The sequence below is a fragment of the Numida meleagris genome, chromosome 14 (assembly GCF_002078875.1).
Source record: "Numida meleagris isolate 19003 breed g44 Domestic line chromosome 14, NumMel1.0, whole genome shotgun sequence".
Lineage (NCBI taxonomy): Eukaryota > Metazoa > Chordata > Aves > Galliformes > Numididae > Numida > Numida meleagris.
The window spans coordinates 2,232,991-2,248,556 of record NC_034422.1 but is presented as its reverse complement, the minus strand read 5'-3'; the positions used below and the strand labels follow the sequence as shown (position 1 = coordinate 2,248,556).

The 15,566-nt window shown below is 46.3% G+C and overlaps 1 protein-coding gene across 1 annotated transcript in view; it reads right to left on the bottom strand.

The window, feature by feature from the left end:
• The window catches only part of GALNT9 (polypeptide N-acetylgalactosaminyltransferase 9), a 375,903-nt gene that overhangs the window by 359,322 nt on the left and 1,015 nt on the right, over positions 1 to 15,566 (bottom strand). Inside the window, exon 2 of the mRNA XM_021412958.1 lies at positions 9,757 to 9,860. Coding sequence (XP_021268633.1) covers positions 9,757 to 9,860 — 104 coding nt within the window. The remainder of the gene's footprint in view (positions 1 to 9,756; positions 9,861 to 15,566) is intronic.

Here is a 15,566-nt window from a genome sequence, read left to right as displayed (position 1 = left end):
ACCTAGAAAGTCATCCATAGTTTTAAACTGGCAAAATAATACAAGCCGAGACTGCTATTAAAAAGGAAAAATCCTGGAGTCAGGGTGAGAAAGATGAAGTTTGGCAAAACCTGGCTCTCCAATATTGAACCAGCATTTCTGGTTTCTGCATTCTTTTTTGAAAAGTAAAACAGAAGTCTGGAGGAAAAAAATGCATGAAGTACTATGGTTCTCACCACCCTTTGTACTCCATATCTCAACATGTTTCTAAACCAATTTATTTCGGATCAGCAGTAATTTCAAACAAAGGATGTTAACCTGCTCCAACTTCTCTAACTACAAGTGCTGAACTCACTCAAATCCCAAACCCGAGCAAGGAGGCCAGCAAATATCAATCTTCAGTATCAATTCAGCTTCCTACCTCCACAGCTGTGGAGGGACACTAATCCTCTATCCTCTGTATCTTCACACAGTAACTAACACAGGATTCTAAAGGGGGAAAACAGCGGGATATGAAGTCTATTTATTTAGGTGCATTGCCAAGGCTTCCAGTGAAGCCATCCCATCCTCCAGCCAGCTAAGATTTCTAATTAGAGTATGAGGAAATTCAGCTTCAGCTGACAGCAGAAGGCTTGAAATAGCCACGAGCCATGGTAAATTTGGATTCTGGTTTCTGTCATCTCCTTCAAAGCTGACGCTATAGTATGCAGTTTTTGTGAAGGAGAAAAGTCAAGTTCATTCAACATAAGGCCTTGACACAGGGCATTTGTTTGCAGTCTTCAGGGACTGTTTTGCGTGCTCTAGAAACAGAGAGAGTTAGATCCTAGATTTCAATTATTTAGTCCATCAAGGAGAATTTACACATAAACCAGAGTGGTGTGTTGGGAAGATGGGTTTAACTCTAGCCAAGGTAGAACCAGTCGAAAGAAGACAGCTTAGGGTCCAGAACAAGCTCCATGAAAAAGCAGAAAGCTCTTTTTAACCCCAAGCACTGGACTAAACCCCGCCAAACAGAAACAACAACAAAGTCAGCTTCCTACCCAATAAGGAATGCTATTATAATTTAACTCAAATCAGTGCTGCTTTTTTTTTTTTTAAATGAGGATCTAACAGCATTTCACTTGCTTCATTAAAATGCCCGTACTAGTATTCTAGTAGCACAGTGATGTACCTTGATCAGATGGCATTAACAATTACTTAGGTTTGTCCTGAGCAGCATCCCTAGGAGTGGGACCTCCCTTGGGAACCAGGATGGGTGATTTCTTCTTCAAAGCAGTAAAGCAGTACAGCTCTCTGGTTATTGCAGCGTCTCTCCAGAAGAAAAAAAAATAAAGAGGTATCTTCTTATTGTGTGCTTTGCTTCAGCATTTATCCAAAGGTCCCAATGCCTCTAAGACAGAGATTAATAACGCCCAGTGATTATCCCCAGAGCTTCCCTAAAGGGCTGGAAGGAAAAGGATGCTCTGTGCTATTCTGACCGCTGGATTCCTTTGAGGCAGATTGTTGCACCATGAGGTAAGAAAACTCTTCAGTTAACAACAGGCCATCTTGCTTTCTTATTTTGTTTGTGTCAGGCTTAGAGAAGCCCAACTCCTGATTTATTTTGGCACCTTTGCTATTGATCCCAGCTGCAACCATAGCTGTGGAAACATTAAAGGAAAGGGAACCACACTTCATCAAAACTCAAATCCCAAATCTTTGTCATTTGGGTAAGTATTCAAGTCAGCTTCATTTCATCTAAATGAAGATTAGAATAAACAGATGTGTAGAAGAAAAATATACACACCCTGAGCAGGCAGATACCAAGGGAATGCGAGGATGAGGCTCCAACCACACATTCTCTCAGTCTTTTGTTTTTGTTCCCACCCTCCTACCCACCCCCCCCCTTACCCTTCTGATTTCAGGCTAGGAGAGAAGCACAGTGCTGAAATAACAGTGAATACCTTAAGTACAGCCTCTCCACAGCAGCACAAGCTTTAGGAGCCTCCTGGGAACACTACGGCTCACATGCTTTTGATTCCCATCTCCAGGTTCAGATAAGCCTCTGAGTTTGATGCCAATCCAAACTGAACCAGAATCCCAGGCCTCCAGGTCTAGCTCAAGTTCAGCGCGTTATAAGGCAGCGCTTATCAGCTACATTCGTAAGTGCTGTCACCTTGCAGCTGCTCTGGTGAAGCCTGGTCAATAGCACTCTACAGAAAGTTCAAGTTACAAGTACACATGGGTATTCAGATAGCCTCTGGAGTGGTAAATGCCATCAAATTGAGGGGAAAGGCACCTAGAAGCATGGAGTACATCTCCTTCCCCAGCCTGTCCAAGAGCACAACGTGAGTTTTGGAAAGCACACCGCTATGCCCTTACAACCAGTCCTAGATACTTAGCTGTACTTTCACTGCATGCTGAGAACAGACTGCACATGGCACTCTGCAGCACACAGAGGGCTCCCTGTTCTCCCTGATAGGGTGTTAGATATCCTCAAAGGACATAAAAGGATGATTGGAATGCACTGGTGTGGGACACCCACCCAGAACCAAAACAAGGAAGTTAGGAAAGGGAGCTGGGAGTCCCTGCACTAGCAGCTCCCTGTTATCTAATACGGACAGAGTGATGAAAGTGGGCTCTCAAATGCCCTTAGGCCAAGGCTTATTACACAGAAAACAAAGAATTTTCTCCCCCTCCTCTCTCTCAGAGGAAGCAAACAGCAGTGTCTTTCTGTCCCTGGGCTACACAGATAAAAGGACTGTATCTTGTAAAGTGAACAAGCTGCCCTGAGGCCAAGACACACAGGAAAAAGGCAGTTCAGGTTCAACAGAGTGCTTGCTGGGAGGACTCATACCAAGCAAGGCATAGTGCCTTATCTCCAGCTGTAGGTACCACCAGCCATTTCACCCACAGCTTACCAGGGTATGACACAGGAACCAGGCAGCACCAGAATCTCTCTCTCCATCCCCTGGCTCCCAAACCACACGGTATCTGCCCAGCTACATGGTACCTGGGCTGTTCTGGAGAAGGAAGAGGGAAGGGGAGTGGGAAGGGGCCAGGAGTGGCCTTTTAAATGTAGGACATTAGCTATCAGGATGAAGGTAACATCTCAGCAAGGCTGGCTTGTGAGAGTCCAGCCTCAAAGCCAGGAAAGCTGCAGGCAAGAGTTGTCAGAGCCTTTCACTGGGAGCTCTGTTATCTGCATATCATTGAGCTGCACTCTCACATCCACATTTCCTCCAGCATTACAAGGAATATCACTGCAGATGAGCGATGCTTTCAGAATGGCATGTGTGTGGGAAGGCTGCACAAACAGTGCGGCTCCTCTAGTGAAGTTGTTGCTGTTCCAGGGTGAAGATGAAAGCAGCTCACAACTTTTACTTGTCCCTGGCTCCCCCAGGTAGCCAGCAGATGACAGACGGCAGGAAGGTCAGTGCTTTTGCCTTGTAGCCATATAAGTAAAGGCAACAACCTACAAGCATTGTTAGAGTTCCTGACCAACCGTAACTATGTGTTTTTTCATTGCAAGGTCTCGTTTTATAATGATTAAAACTCTGCAGAACAGTTTGAACAGGTACTAGACTTGTCATAGCCAGAAACAGTCTGTTAACCTCCCATAGGACAGACTACAATTTCTGTACTGCCAAAATGAGGACTTGGACCCAGTTCTCCTAATCACTGGCAGCTGCTGTACGCACTACTCACACTGATTTAAAGTTCACACATTCACATGGCTTACCCTATCCTTATCCTGCAGATGAAAGCCAATATTTAGAGAACAAGCAAGTCATGTGAAGAACCACAACAGGAGGCAAAAAAAACAGGAAGAAGCTCCACTCTCCATAGGAAGCATCCTCCACCCTTGTCTCCACCAAGTCAGCCCAGTTCTTCAAGATGAGTACTGTTACAGCCACTGAGTCTTGGCAGAGAAAGTCAATTGATGGCCTCCAGAGCTTGCACAGCCAAAGCAAGAGAACTAACCCATGTAGGACCTGGAGCAGCAGCCATCACTCCTGCTGATTAAAGCAGGTTTTAGTCACTTAACACAGGTCTCAGGGCAGTTTGGTGACAGTCAGGTGACAGCCCCAGTAACAACAAGCCTGCAATGTACAATGAAGGTATGGCAAACCACGTTTAACAGAACTGCTGTGTTTTAGCACTGCCCCGAGGCACCTTGCCACAGACAGAGCCCTGTTCAGCCTAGGGCTGTACAAACACCAGACAGACAGGTAGCTCCAGGCCCAAGACACAGGTTATTTCACTTGAAGATGGTGCAGTGGAGAGGAGAAAAACAAGCATGAATCAAAGTACACACAAAAGCAGCAGTCCTAGGACACCAGCCACTTATTTGAAGATGGCCTCAGCTTTGATATCACCTTAAATCAGACTGCTTGCTGCTCTCAGAGATGCTGCCTCACTGCATCCCTTAGAACAGCTCTAGGGCTTGCGCAGCCATCCTCCAAGCAAAAATAAACTTGAACTAAACACCCACTCCCTGCCCTAGCACCAAAGTAGCTGCAAGAGAGGAACCAGAAACAGGGGCAGACAGGTGAGTGGGGGAGCTTCTCTTCTAGTTTTAGTCTTAAGATAACAGCATGGACAAGAGAGGTGGCTCTGCTGCAATGCACTGGATAATAAGCCTGCTCCTGAAAGGAGCCTGTGAAATGCTCTGCTTAAATGGGGCAAATGGGCAGTGAAAGCTGCATCTCTGACAAAGGACAGGGAACAACAGGATGTAGACAGGCAAAAAGGCAAACTGCTTATGGTAGAGGATCAGAAAAAGAGGTGACCAAAAGGACTAGCAATGTTTCACAACAGCATCTGGACACGCATTTGCCAAATGCACTGGTGACAAGCATGGAAATCTCAGGGAGATGTGAGGAGCTAGAGCAATGACAGAGCCATGACATCTAATCTGGGGTGACATCTGCCTCTGGCTAGAGCAGCAAGATTGTTTTCACCACTACTGGAAAGAAGATTGCTGTAGTCAGAAACAAAGCTGCTGAGGAAAGGGAAAAGTATGAGTGCAGGAATAAAGCAGTCAGGAATTCTGTATTATACACAACATGGAGGCGTAAATTAGACATCGCCTAAAGAAAGAGTAAATAAAATGCTAGACTAGAATCTTGGTGGCATACAGAGAGATTAAGGAAGGAGAGACAGTTTGGGGAGAAAGGCCAATGCCTTTCACACTTCAGGTTGTTGAAGAGTCCTTCGGCACAGACACCCTCACAAGGTGGGAAGATGCAGCTGCAAAAATTGGAGACAATTCCCAGTAACACAGTTGGCAAGGTGTGAAATCCAGAAAGAAGGGTCGGCACAGAGGCAGAGAACAAGCAGATTACTGGGGCTTAAAACAAGAGACACCTTAGAAAGTCAAAATGAAACGTCTGTTTGTTGATAGCTCTTCAAGACTGAGCTAAATTTAAAGTCAAGAACACTTGAAAATGAAATGTTCTACACAGACATGGTTATTTCTACAGCTTTGGTTAACACCCTTCCTGGCAGTGAAAGGCACTTTAATGTGGTAAAGTCAGTGCTAGGAGAACACAGCAGTGCTCTCCTAGCCATCCTCCAAGAAAGAGCACTGCTGTGTTCTCCTCACTTGACCTCCACTAGGCTAGTTTCCACAGATTTCAGCGCAGTGGGTCTCCATCCCCCATTCCGAGAACTGGTGCCCTCAGAAGGTTACTCAGTTACTGCACAGTGTCAATCAGTAGTGGCCAACATCACATTACATCACAACAGCCAAACAAATCAGTGCAACCAGTACAGCATCCAAAGCACGGAGACCATCTCAGAGCTCCCTTACCACCACCCAGATCTGAAAAAGATGCCACTTTCCAAAGAATTCCTGGTCTGTCATTGCAGTGGGTCAGGACAGACTCCTTAGAGAGTCACAGGTTTTGTGCTGTCACTCATATTAATGATGCAATGCTTTATTAATTGGAGTTTTCCTGAACAGCATGCGTAGTATCAGTGACACTCATAATTAAATAGGCAGGCAGCTTTTTTTTTTTTTAAATGAGCAGAGAGTTAATTGAATTCTGGAGTCCCTGTGATCAGCTGTGAAATTTATACCTGCAATTTGTGCAGGCAGCAAGAACTAGAGCCTTTGGGGCCTTGTTATTCATCAAAAATAGGCTGATTTATTTGTGCCAAGTATCTCTGTAGGAGGCTCTTGGGCCCGATGTACAGTCACTTTCCTCCAATTAACCTCCCCGGCCTAGAGGGAAAAGAGAATTAGACATCTGTTAAAAGCACGAACCTAGTCTTGAGAAAGCAGGCACATTTTAGTGAAGCCAGCTCTCATCTGAGTTAACCTCTGGCCACCAGGAGTTGAGGAGTTCCCAGCATGAAATATGTCAAGAACAGCTGAGTAAAACTACAGAGCTGAAGTTAATCACGGACAACAGGAGATGGAACGGTCTGAAATATTTGGACCCACCTTCACACTCATTTTTACTGTGAGCATCTCTAACCTCTGCTTTAAGTTCTCTACTGTTGTTAGTACCTTGGCAACTATCATCCCCCCCAGAAATTTGATTTCCCTTACTCTTGGCTTACCCTACACAAATCCTCTACAGGCATATAACTACTTTCCAAGACTGAATTAGTTACTTATCACCAGGTAATTTCTCTCCTTCCATTTTCCCCTCTTGTCTGTACAAAATTCAATTCCCAGAAGACAACGTTTTGGTCAGCTCTTTTCATGCCACCTTTCTTCCAATTACTGCTAGATCTGGTTAAGTCTCTATAAAAAGACTGGAATTGTTTCACCTTTTTTGTCTTGCTTAGGTCAGGGCTCAGCACAAAGCTTCTCAGCACAGTAGAAGCAGGCATTTCTCAGCAGCGCAAAGAAGAATTTGTGCATGCATTCAGGAAACTCTTCAGCTATGCACTCCTTTGCATTGCCATCTCAAGGACCAGACAGGATCTGAGCAGGGGTCTTAAGGACCAGAGCTCAGTGCCTCCAAGCCACCCAAAGCCTTTGTTAACCTTCTCTTTGGATTAAATACTGTTATAGGGCAATAGTAGAGCCAGAAACCAATGATACCTTTGCTCAGCTGAGTTTCCAGTGCAGAGCTAGCAATATGACATCATTCTTCACGACTGAAGCACTGCACCAGCACACATCAGCTAATCCCCCTCTAAGTGTGGGGAAGATAGTTTTTAGTTCTGCAGTTGGCTTTTATAAAACTTCTGATCAGAATGGCTCCCAGGCAAAGATAGAGCTTCCACATCAACATTCTGGAGAGTCCACAGTGTAATTGTTTTTGCATGGGAGAAGCATAGGCCAGGATTTATTTAGTAATGTTTGTGTCAACTGGAAAAAGACTGAAGTCAAAATGGCACCTGCTAGTCTCAAAATACACCAGAGTAGCACAACCAAATTTTTCACCTTGCTCTTATTCAGAGCAGATTGTAGCTTAAAAAGCATCAGCATTTTATCCTATGATGTTTATAGCTAATAGGTCCATGACTTTCTTCCCCCTTAAATGTTGATTTCCTTTAAAATGTTAGAGTTTAGTTTACAGCTTATTTTGACTGCATTGGGTATAAAGTCTTGTCTGTTCGCCAGTCAGGAAAAGTCCATTACGTATCTAGATCTACAGAAAACTGGAGGTAGCCAGCAGGACACCTAGCTAGAGTAGTTCTTCTCCCCCACCTAGCATTACTGGTTGGTTTGGGAAACAGTCATTCAGGAGAAAAAAAAAAGGAATAAAGACAGTATCGACAGCCCAATCAGTTATTAAAATCCATCCTTTCTCATGGTTAAATGCAGCCCTTTAAAATGAGCAGACAAGGCTTGTTAATGATTCTTGTAAAGATCTTTAATGATGCCCTATGACATGAACATGACAAGCACCTATGTAAAAGCTGTTTATACAGAAACTGGTTTCACAGGAAAAGTGTTTTAGGAACAGTTAGAAAACTCTTATTTCAGCTGCTATTTCTTGACGCATGAGTTCAAAGGCAAGCTCACTACCAAGCAGCTTTGGTGTCTGCTTACAAAAGAAGGCAACAGCAGCAATTGCTCCCAGAGGAAAGACTGGGAACCTCACAATAAGGACATTCAGCTCCCTAAGCAACTCAACTCTTCACAGAAATATGATTTCTACATAGCTACTGTAGCATGTCCTTACTAGCCCAGAGCTCCAGTAGATTAAGAGTAGCTCTGGTGATTCCGGAGGTCTACAGCAATCTCATGAAAAAAGTTTATCCCAGGAGCAACCCATAGGACATGAGCCATGCTTTAGGGTAGGATGCTTTCAGCAGGTACCTTGCTCATTAAAACAGACAGCAACAGCCAGGCCACTTCTGCTGATCCAGGAAATGTCTGGTTGGCCTGCTGCTCCACATTCACGGACCTCAGAATCACATAGCTTCACACACACCTGCTGCCCACAGCAGGAGTGCCACAATGTATTTGCAGAAAAGGGGCAACACTTGCAGCACAGCACAGGAGACAAATGCTTAGAAGCACCCACAAACAAACCAAAAAACAAATAAACAAAAAATAGCCACCAAACAACAAAACATGTGCACAGGAAGCTGCAGAGGAGATAGTGCAGCTAGCCAGAGAGGTTACCACTATACTTTTTATCAAATAGCTCACTGTATTCGCAGGGCACACAAAGTTGTATTTTGACTTCAGATAGTTAAGCACTATATGTGAACACACTTGTCTCAGGCAAGCTCCATCAGCAGATGAGAGCTATTTGCACCAGAGGGCTGAACACCAGTTAGCAGGCTGCACCAGTCAGGGAGAGAATCACACCATCCCTGAGTCAGCCTCCCACCGCACACCAGGCGGCTGGACAACAAACATCACCTCTGACACAAAGGCTTGGCTGGCTCCAGGGGCTGGCCTCCCCACACAACAGTTCTGAATCAGTTCGGCCTTTGGAGCTGCCTTTCAGAGAGTCTCAGGCAGCGCACTGACCGCTAACCCCAGTCAGGGGGTGCAGTGAGGTCAGGGCACAGATACAAGAAGGACAGGGGTTTCAAAACAATTTATCTTCAGGGAGATTTTCAGTGCATTAAAAAACAAACAAACCATAATGCAATGGAAAGTACAGCAACAACAGCAGAGCAGCAAGACCCCAGGCTGCAGAAAGTGAGGATTTGCTCAAACACAACAGCCACAGAAATAAAGCAAAGACACTGCTTACCTTCAAGAGGCCTTAGGCTCACAGGAACCTTCAGTGAGACACCCTCACCTCCACTGCCAGCCCTTAAATGGGGTCTGGGAAGGGGGGGATCCTGGCTCCACCCCTTCTGGTCACTCAGGTGCATTGCATTGCATTGCATGTACCTGAGCTCCCCTGGGTTGGCCCTGCCTACCCACCAGGTGCTCCATCACTGCTTCAAGCCCTGACTCAGCATTTCCGCTACACAAACAAACAAAAAAAACCCCAGTATATACACACCTCCATGTATACACACAGCAAAACCAGAACATTTACTATGAAGTTATTTATGCAACCTCTGTAGGCTTACTCATAGACAAAAACATTGCATCCATCTGTCACATTGGATCAAATAACTGATCCATCAAACCTAATAAGTACTTCTGGGAAGCAGAAGGAAAACATTCACACATAATTGTGCCTCTTGCAGACACAGCCTCTGTTCTCACACTGCGGGGAAAGAGGAGCAAGGCAGGTCCAAAAGGTCCACACCGCACCAAGGGCTCGCTTCAGGTCTCTCACAACATACCAAGCGGCAGGAACTGCAGAAGGATGGGACTTCCCAGGCCAAAGGGAACCAAGGAGCCCTTCTGCAACATACCTCACACCAGGTCTCCGTACGTCCTCAGCCCAGGTGAAACTCCTCGTCTTCTCCGAGGTCGGCCCTGCACCCGCACAGCTGCGCCTGCCAGGCCGCACGCGGCCCTGTGAAGCAAAGCAAAATCCAAATTCCACTTTTTCTGGCCCTCCGTGCACGCACCGCGGAGGCGAGCTTCAACAAGCACGGCCGGTGCCACACGTGCCTCGCATTTCTTCCGAGGCCGCCGGCTCGAGCTGAAGGCAGGGCGGCCGGGAGGAGGCCGGGTCCCGCAGGGAGCGCGCCGGGCCGAGGCAGAGCGGCACGAGCGCGGCACCGCCTCAGCACCGAGCCCCGCACCGCACGCGGCGCCCCGCAGCTCCTCCGGCCCCGGCCTCCGGCTCGCTGCCACAAGAGGGGGACAGAGCACCGCACAGCCCCGGAGCGCCCACCGCCCGCTGCCTGGGGCACGGCTACCTCTGCAGCGCGGGAGTCGTGGGACGGCGGCGCTCCCCGCAGGCACGGGGCGCTGCGCGGACTGCAGCGGGGCGGACGAGCTCCGCGCGAGCCCGCAGAGCAGCGCTGCCCCGGAGCCATCTGAGCACGCGCCCCGAGGAAAGTTGTTTGCTTAAAAGGTGTTTGAGCGGCTCTTGGCCATCAGTGACAAGTCATTATTTAATTCCTTTGGTACGGGTGGAAATAGCGTCAATCAAAATGAATGCGTCTGGTAGCTAAATAGGAACGTAATCATCCATTAAAATGTTCACGTTTATGAAAACTGTTTATTCAAACAAAGTCATAAGAATCTCATTGTGGTTTGACGATCAGCTAATGTCCCCTTAAGGCAGAATTGGAACACTTGATGCTTGGAAGGAGATAACATTTTAAATGCCTCATCATTTTATAACTCCACAGTTATTCTCCAACATGATTAAACCTTTGCATGGCAGCCCTGGAGATGGATGTCCTTTTGTTCATCTTCATGCGCACACATGGCAGCACAGACCTTCCTCTCCAGCCACGTGACCCAAAATCAGAGAAAGGGCCAAAGAGGCGAGCACTGGAGGTAAGCTGAAGGTATGGCCGTGCGGCTCAGCCCCCCCGGTCTGGTAGGGCTCATGCAGCAGCACAGAGTGCTGGAGCTGAGAGCTCTCCTTCAGACATGGTGCTGCTGGGAGAGGCTGACAAAGGAATCGTAGAATCACCATGGTTGGAAAAGACCTCTAAGATCATCCAGTCCAACCGCCCACCTGCCCCCAATATTTCCCACTTAACCATGTCCCTCATTACCACATCTAAACGTTTCTTGAACACCTCCAGGGTCAGTGGCTCCTCACCTCCCTGGGCAGCCCGTTCCAGCCCCTGACCGCTCTCTCAGAGAAGAAAGCAAAGAGCATCCTTGCTGCCCAATGGTCTGTGCCCACGGAGACCATGAAGGCATGAACGAGCCATCCAGCTACACAGGTGTGCACACAATATGTGGCCCCACAGACTGCTCTGTTCTTGCCCTTGTGTGCATCCCAGTTGGTATTTCCATTCAGACATGCACGTTGGAGTCCCCAACCTCAAACCCAACCTCATTTCCTTTTCTGAGAAGGGAGAAGTTATACATGTAATTAGATAACATTCAGCAGTAAGGCAGACTTAACAACTACAGACAGGTTTCATTTTGAGTCATACTTTCGATTAAGCACGCATTGGATCTGCTTTCTTGTACAAAAGCCTTAGACCCTCAGGAAGGTTGCTGCATTCAGAGGCCGGCATGCAGGAACCACACGGTGCGTTCATGTGCACAGAAATTGTTGGCCCTCCCTGTTGCAGTATATCTTCAGTTCAGATATGACTGCGACAAATTCAGTTGGCATCTGTGTGCTACATACAGCATTTCACCGGACAGCTCTGAGGGGATCCAGTCACTGAGCTCCCACTGAGCTTTAATCTCCAGATTCAAGCTAGCTCAGGCAGATCTCTCCAGAAAGCTCTGAAATGTAATTGTCCTTTGGCAGGTGCAGTTTTATCCTGAAGTATTTCCACTGCAATTAATAATGAATCATAACGCATATGTCTTGCAAGAACTTACTCGGGAGCTAGGCTATTTCCTACACTCCTGAAATGGGTAAGAACAGTCATAACGTCCTGTGCCGAAATATCAATCTCTTCCAATACTGAGTGGGAAGAAGGGAATTTTGTATCTTGATAAATTTTTAGTGCGTACTCTAAAAATCTTGAGGATTTTTATGACCTTATAGAGAAGTAAGGACCTTCTCCATAAATTTATAGGTTTCATCTATTTCAGTTGAATTTAGTAAACAATGGCTCCATAGTTCTCAGTGAATGGAGCTATAAGCCCCCAGTCACCAGCAATTCATTACACATTTGCTTTAATAAGAAAGATCCAAATTCTTTTGATAACCACGAGGAAATTGTGAGAGCTGTCTTTGTCCTGGAGAATTTCCACTATCAGTCAGCATTAGTCAAGCACTAATGGACATTAAAAAATAAAGAATTGCTGGAGACTGTAAAAAATACATCATTTCAACTTTCCCATGTGACTGAGGCCTTGAGAAATTGACTGGCATAGCTATAACAAAATAATTAGTCTGTTATAGCTGTGCCTGTATAACTTCTCCACATGGACACTCTATTCTAAAATTTAAGTGACTTTATTACAGGATAATTACTCAAGGACTTTAGTCCAGAATGAGGTTCTGCACAGGAGAGCTTTGCCGGTGTGCTCTAGTGATTTAAATTCACCATACTAAGCAGGTGAATTTTGCTGTGCAGACTCTCTGGAGAGACTGCCAGCAGTATTAGATAAGACATCCCCATTCTGTATTATCTGAAAATTGAACTTCTGCACTGCACAGAGCACAGCATGCCATTTTGCATGCTCTCACAAGCAGGCAGGGCATCTACCTCCCACAGGAATGTACTCCTGCAGCACGGAAGGAAGGGAAGGCAGATATCATGCAGCTGTAGAAAAAGAAGTGGGATTTAGTGAACATAGGGTCACATTTTTCAAGTGTGCTATCAGATCCATTTTCAAATACGAATATTGGATGTCCAGCCTTTCCACCCACTTGCCTACATTTTTGGCTAGAAAAATCTGGCTCTGATGCCAGATTTGCTTTCCTTGCTGGTGTTCTATTAATGCTCTTTCAGAAGTAGGCAGCCCTTACACGGGTTACATCTGGCCTTTACAAAACGCTATGCTTTTGAGCATGATATCAATGCGTGCTGTCAAAGCCTCAGCCTTCAGCAGGGCTCCCCTGACCGGCTGCTGGCTGCCGTCCTGGCTTGGCTGAGTCACCCAGGCCGCAAATGATTCATTAAAGCCACTGAGGATCATCACAAGCCGCATTCTTTTAACGAGACTTCACACACTTCCATCAACAAATGTCATGGTTTGGGGTGTGAAGACACAGTGAGAACCTCTAACCTGGGACACATGAGAGATTCCCCTTCCTCCTCCTCGCACTAATTAGCTTTGCTGCGATCCAGCGAGTGCTAACTACAGCAACGTGAACGAGCCACGTCTTGCCTGATCTCAGAAGCAAGGCAGCCCCGGTCTCTGCAGAGAGACCACCCGGGAATCTGGGGTGCTTCAGGCACAGAGTCATTTACCATGTGTTTGAAATTGAACTAATGGAAAGATCTTGTTCGGTCCCAAAACACAGCTGAGCTAACACGTAGGAATCAAAGAAAACAAGCAGTCCTATTAACAGCAGAATCAGTGAAGCCTGGTTTGCTGCGCATTTGTCTTTCAAAGTTGAGCTCCTCTGTGGATTCCCTCATGCTTAGAGTACTGAGTTCATGGCTTTTCTTCAATGGACAAGGGCTTAGCATGGTTTCTTTTGCCTACACAGTATGCAATGTTTTCCTAATTGTAAAATCTCAGCCCCCTAAATCAAATTAACCAGAAACTAACAATTTCTGCTGAAAACACTAAGAATTACCTACTGATGATGGCAAGCAGACTCAGAGCAAGAGTACAAGAATGGTCTATTAGAAGTTCAAGGCCTTCAATTCATTCAATCACAGATCAAAGACTTTCAGGGTACACAGGCAGATGAGTTATGACAGTCTTTTCCAGCACTTCCCCATGTCACGTAAAAATAGTGTCTCCCTGCCCTACACTGGTGTCCTAAAATTTTGATATCATAGAATCATAGAATGGTTTGGGTTGGAAGGAACCTTTAAGATCATCTATTTCCAACTCCCTGCTGTAGGCAGGGACACCTCTGTCTAGACCAGGTTGCTCACAGCCCCATCCAGCCTGGCTTTGAATGCTTTCATGGAGGGAGTATCCACTACCTCACTGGGCAACTTGTGCCAGTGTCTCACCACCCTCACAGTAAAGAATTTCTTCCTAATATCTAGTCTATATCTACCTTCTTCCAGTTTAAAGCCATTTCCCTTCATTAATACAATAATCATAAAGGCATCTCAAGACCAGGACAGGTAATTTATGCTCAAATCAGTTTTCAATGTTAGTAAATCAGTTTTCAATGTTAGTAAATCTTCTCATTTTATCTCCATTTGAAGGTGAAAAACTTGTTCACAGAAATGTATGTCTCCTCAACAAACAAAAGCAAATGACTTCACCTGAAGTGAGTGAGAATTAGAAAATGTCCAATTGTCCAAAATTGGAGCAGACTGCTACTGGTGTGTTTTTCCCTCAATAACACACTGATATCTCTTCTGCTCTACAGAACAGATTCTGCCGTGAATGTTCTTCTCAAGCCTTTCAGAGCCAAACCACTGCCATACTTTCTCCAAAAGCACCAGTTCTGGGAGTCCAGATGAAGTCTAGCAGACAGGAAGAGAAACGCCCGCCTAGGCCCCCTGTCAAAGGGAGCAGCCATAAATGGAGCTTGCAGCTTCTAATGGGGCAGGGATTTAACTCCTGGAGGCCTATTTGCACTTTTGTTTTTGTGTTAAAGAGTCTGGGAACCCGTGCCTGTGAGGGTCAAGCAGGGGCAATGCAATGCTCTTCTCCCCTTTCAAGTGCAAGGCGCAGCCCAGACCACTGCATGCTCTTGCATGTGAATTATTTAACCGTTCCGCTGGTTAAAAATAGCACGGCAGCAACTCCCTTCGCCTCTCAGCCTCTGACTGTTAAATGGGCCGGCAGAGCCCAGCCAAGCACTGGGGTCATGGCCCGGGCTGCACATGAGACCAGGCGCAGGGTGCCAGAGGCAGCGAGAAGCAAGTGGCCGTGCAGCCTAGTTCCAGCCCGATGATATCAGCCTGGGAGAGAAAGGCAAGGCGAGCTCGGAACATTATGGAGCTGCCAAAGAAAACACTGTCTTCACAATGAACAAAAGTCTGATTAATTATTAATTGCCTGCCAGCTAATTAGCATTCCCTTGGGCAGCTGTCTACAGAATGCCTTATATTTCCAACCTACCCCAGGCCAACATCATCTATGCAAATGGCTTTGGATCAGAATTAGCAACTGATTCGTTGCCTGAAACAAGTTGTTCCCCTCCCCTCACCTCCTCCTGCCACCCCTTTTTCCGCCACCCAGGGGTTTGAGCTCATTACAGCTTAAGCTAAGCAGAAAACACCCCTTGCTGATGTCTCTCTCTGCAGTTCTTGCTCAGCCTGTGCTTTTCCAAGGAACCCAGACACCTCCCCCCAGCCCTCAGCCTTCACAACATGGGGACAACGTCAGTGTCTTGGTGCTGACACAAAGCTATGGCCATGGAGCAGGAACAGCTCCAGGCTGCGAGGAACTGGTGAGCAAAGGAGGCAGAGACCGACTCTTGGCTTTAGAACTGAAGGCAGCATTTAGGGAATTCTTCGTCAGCTAATGCTTGTGTTCAACTCCT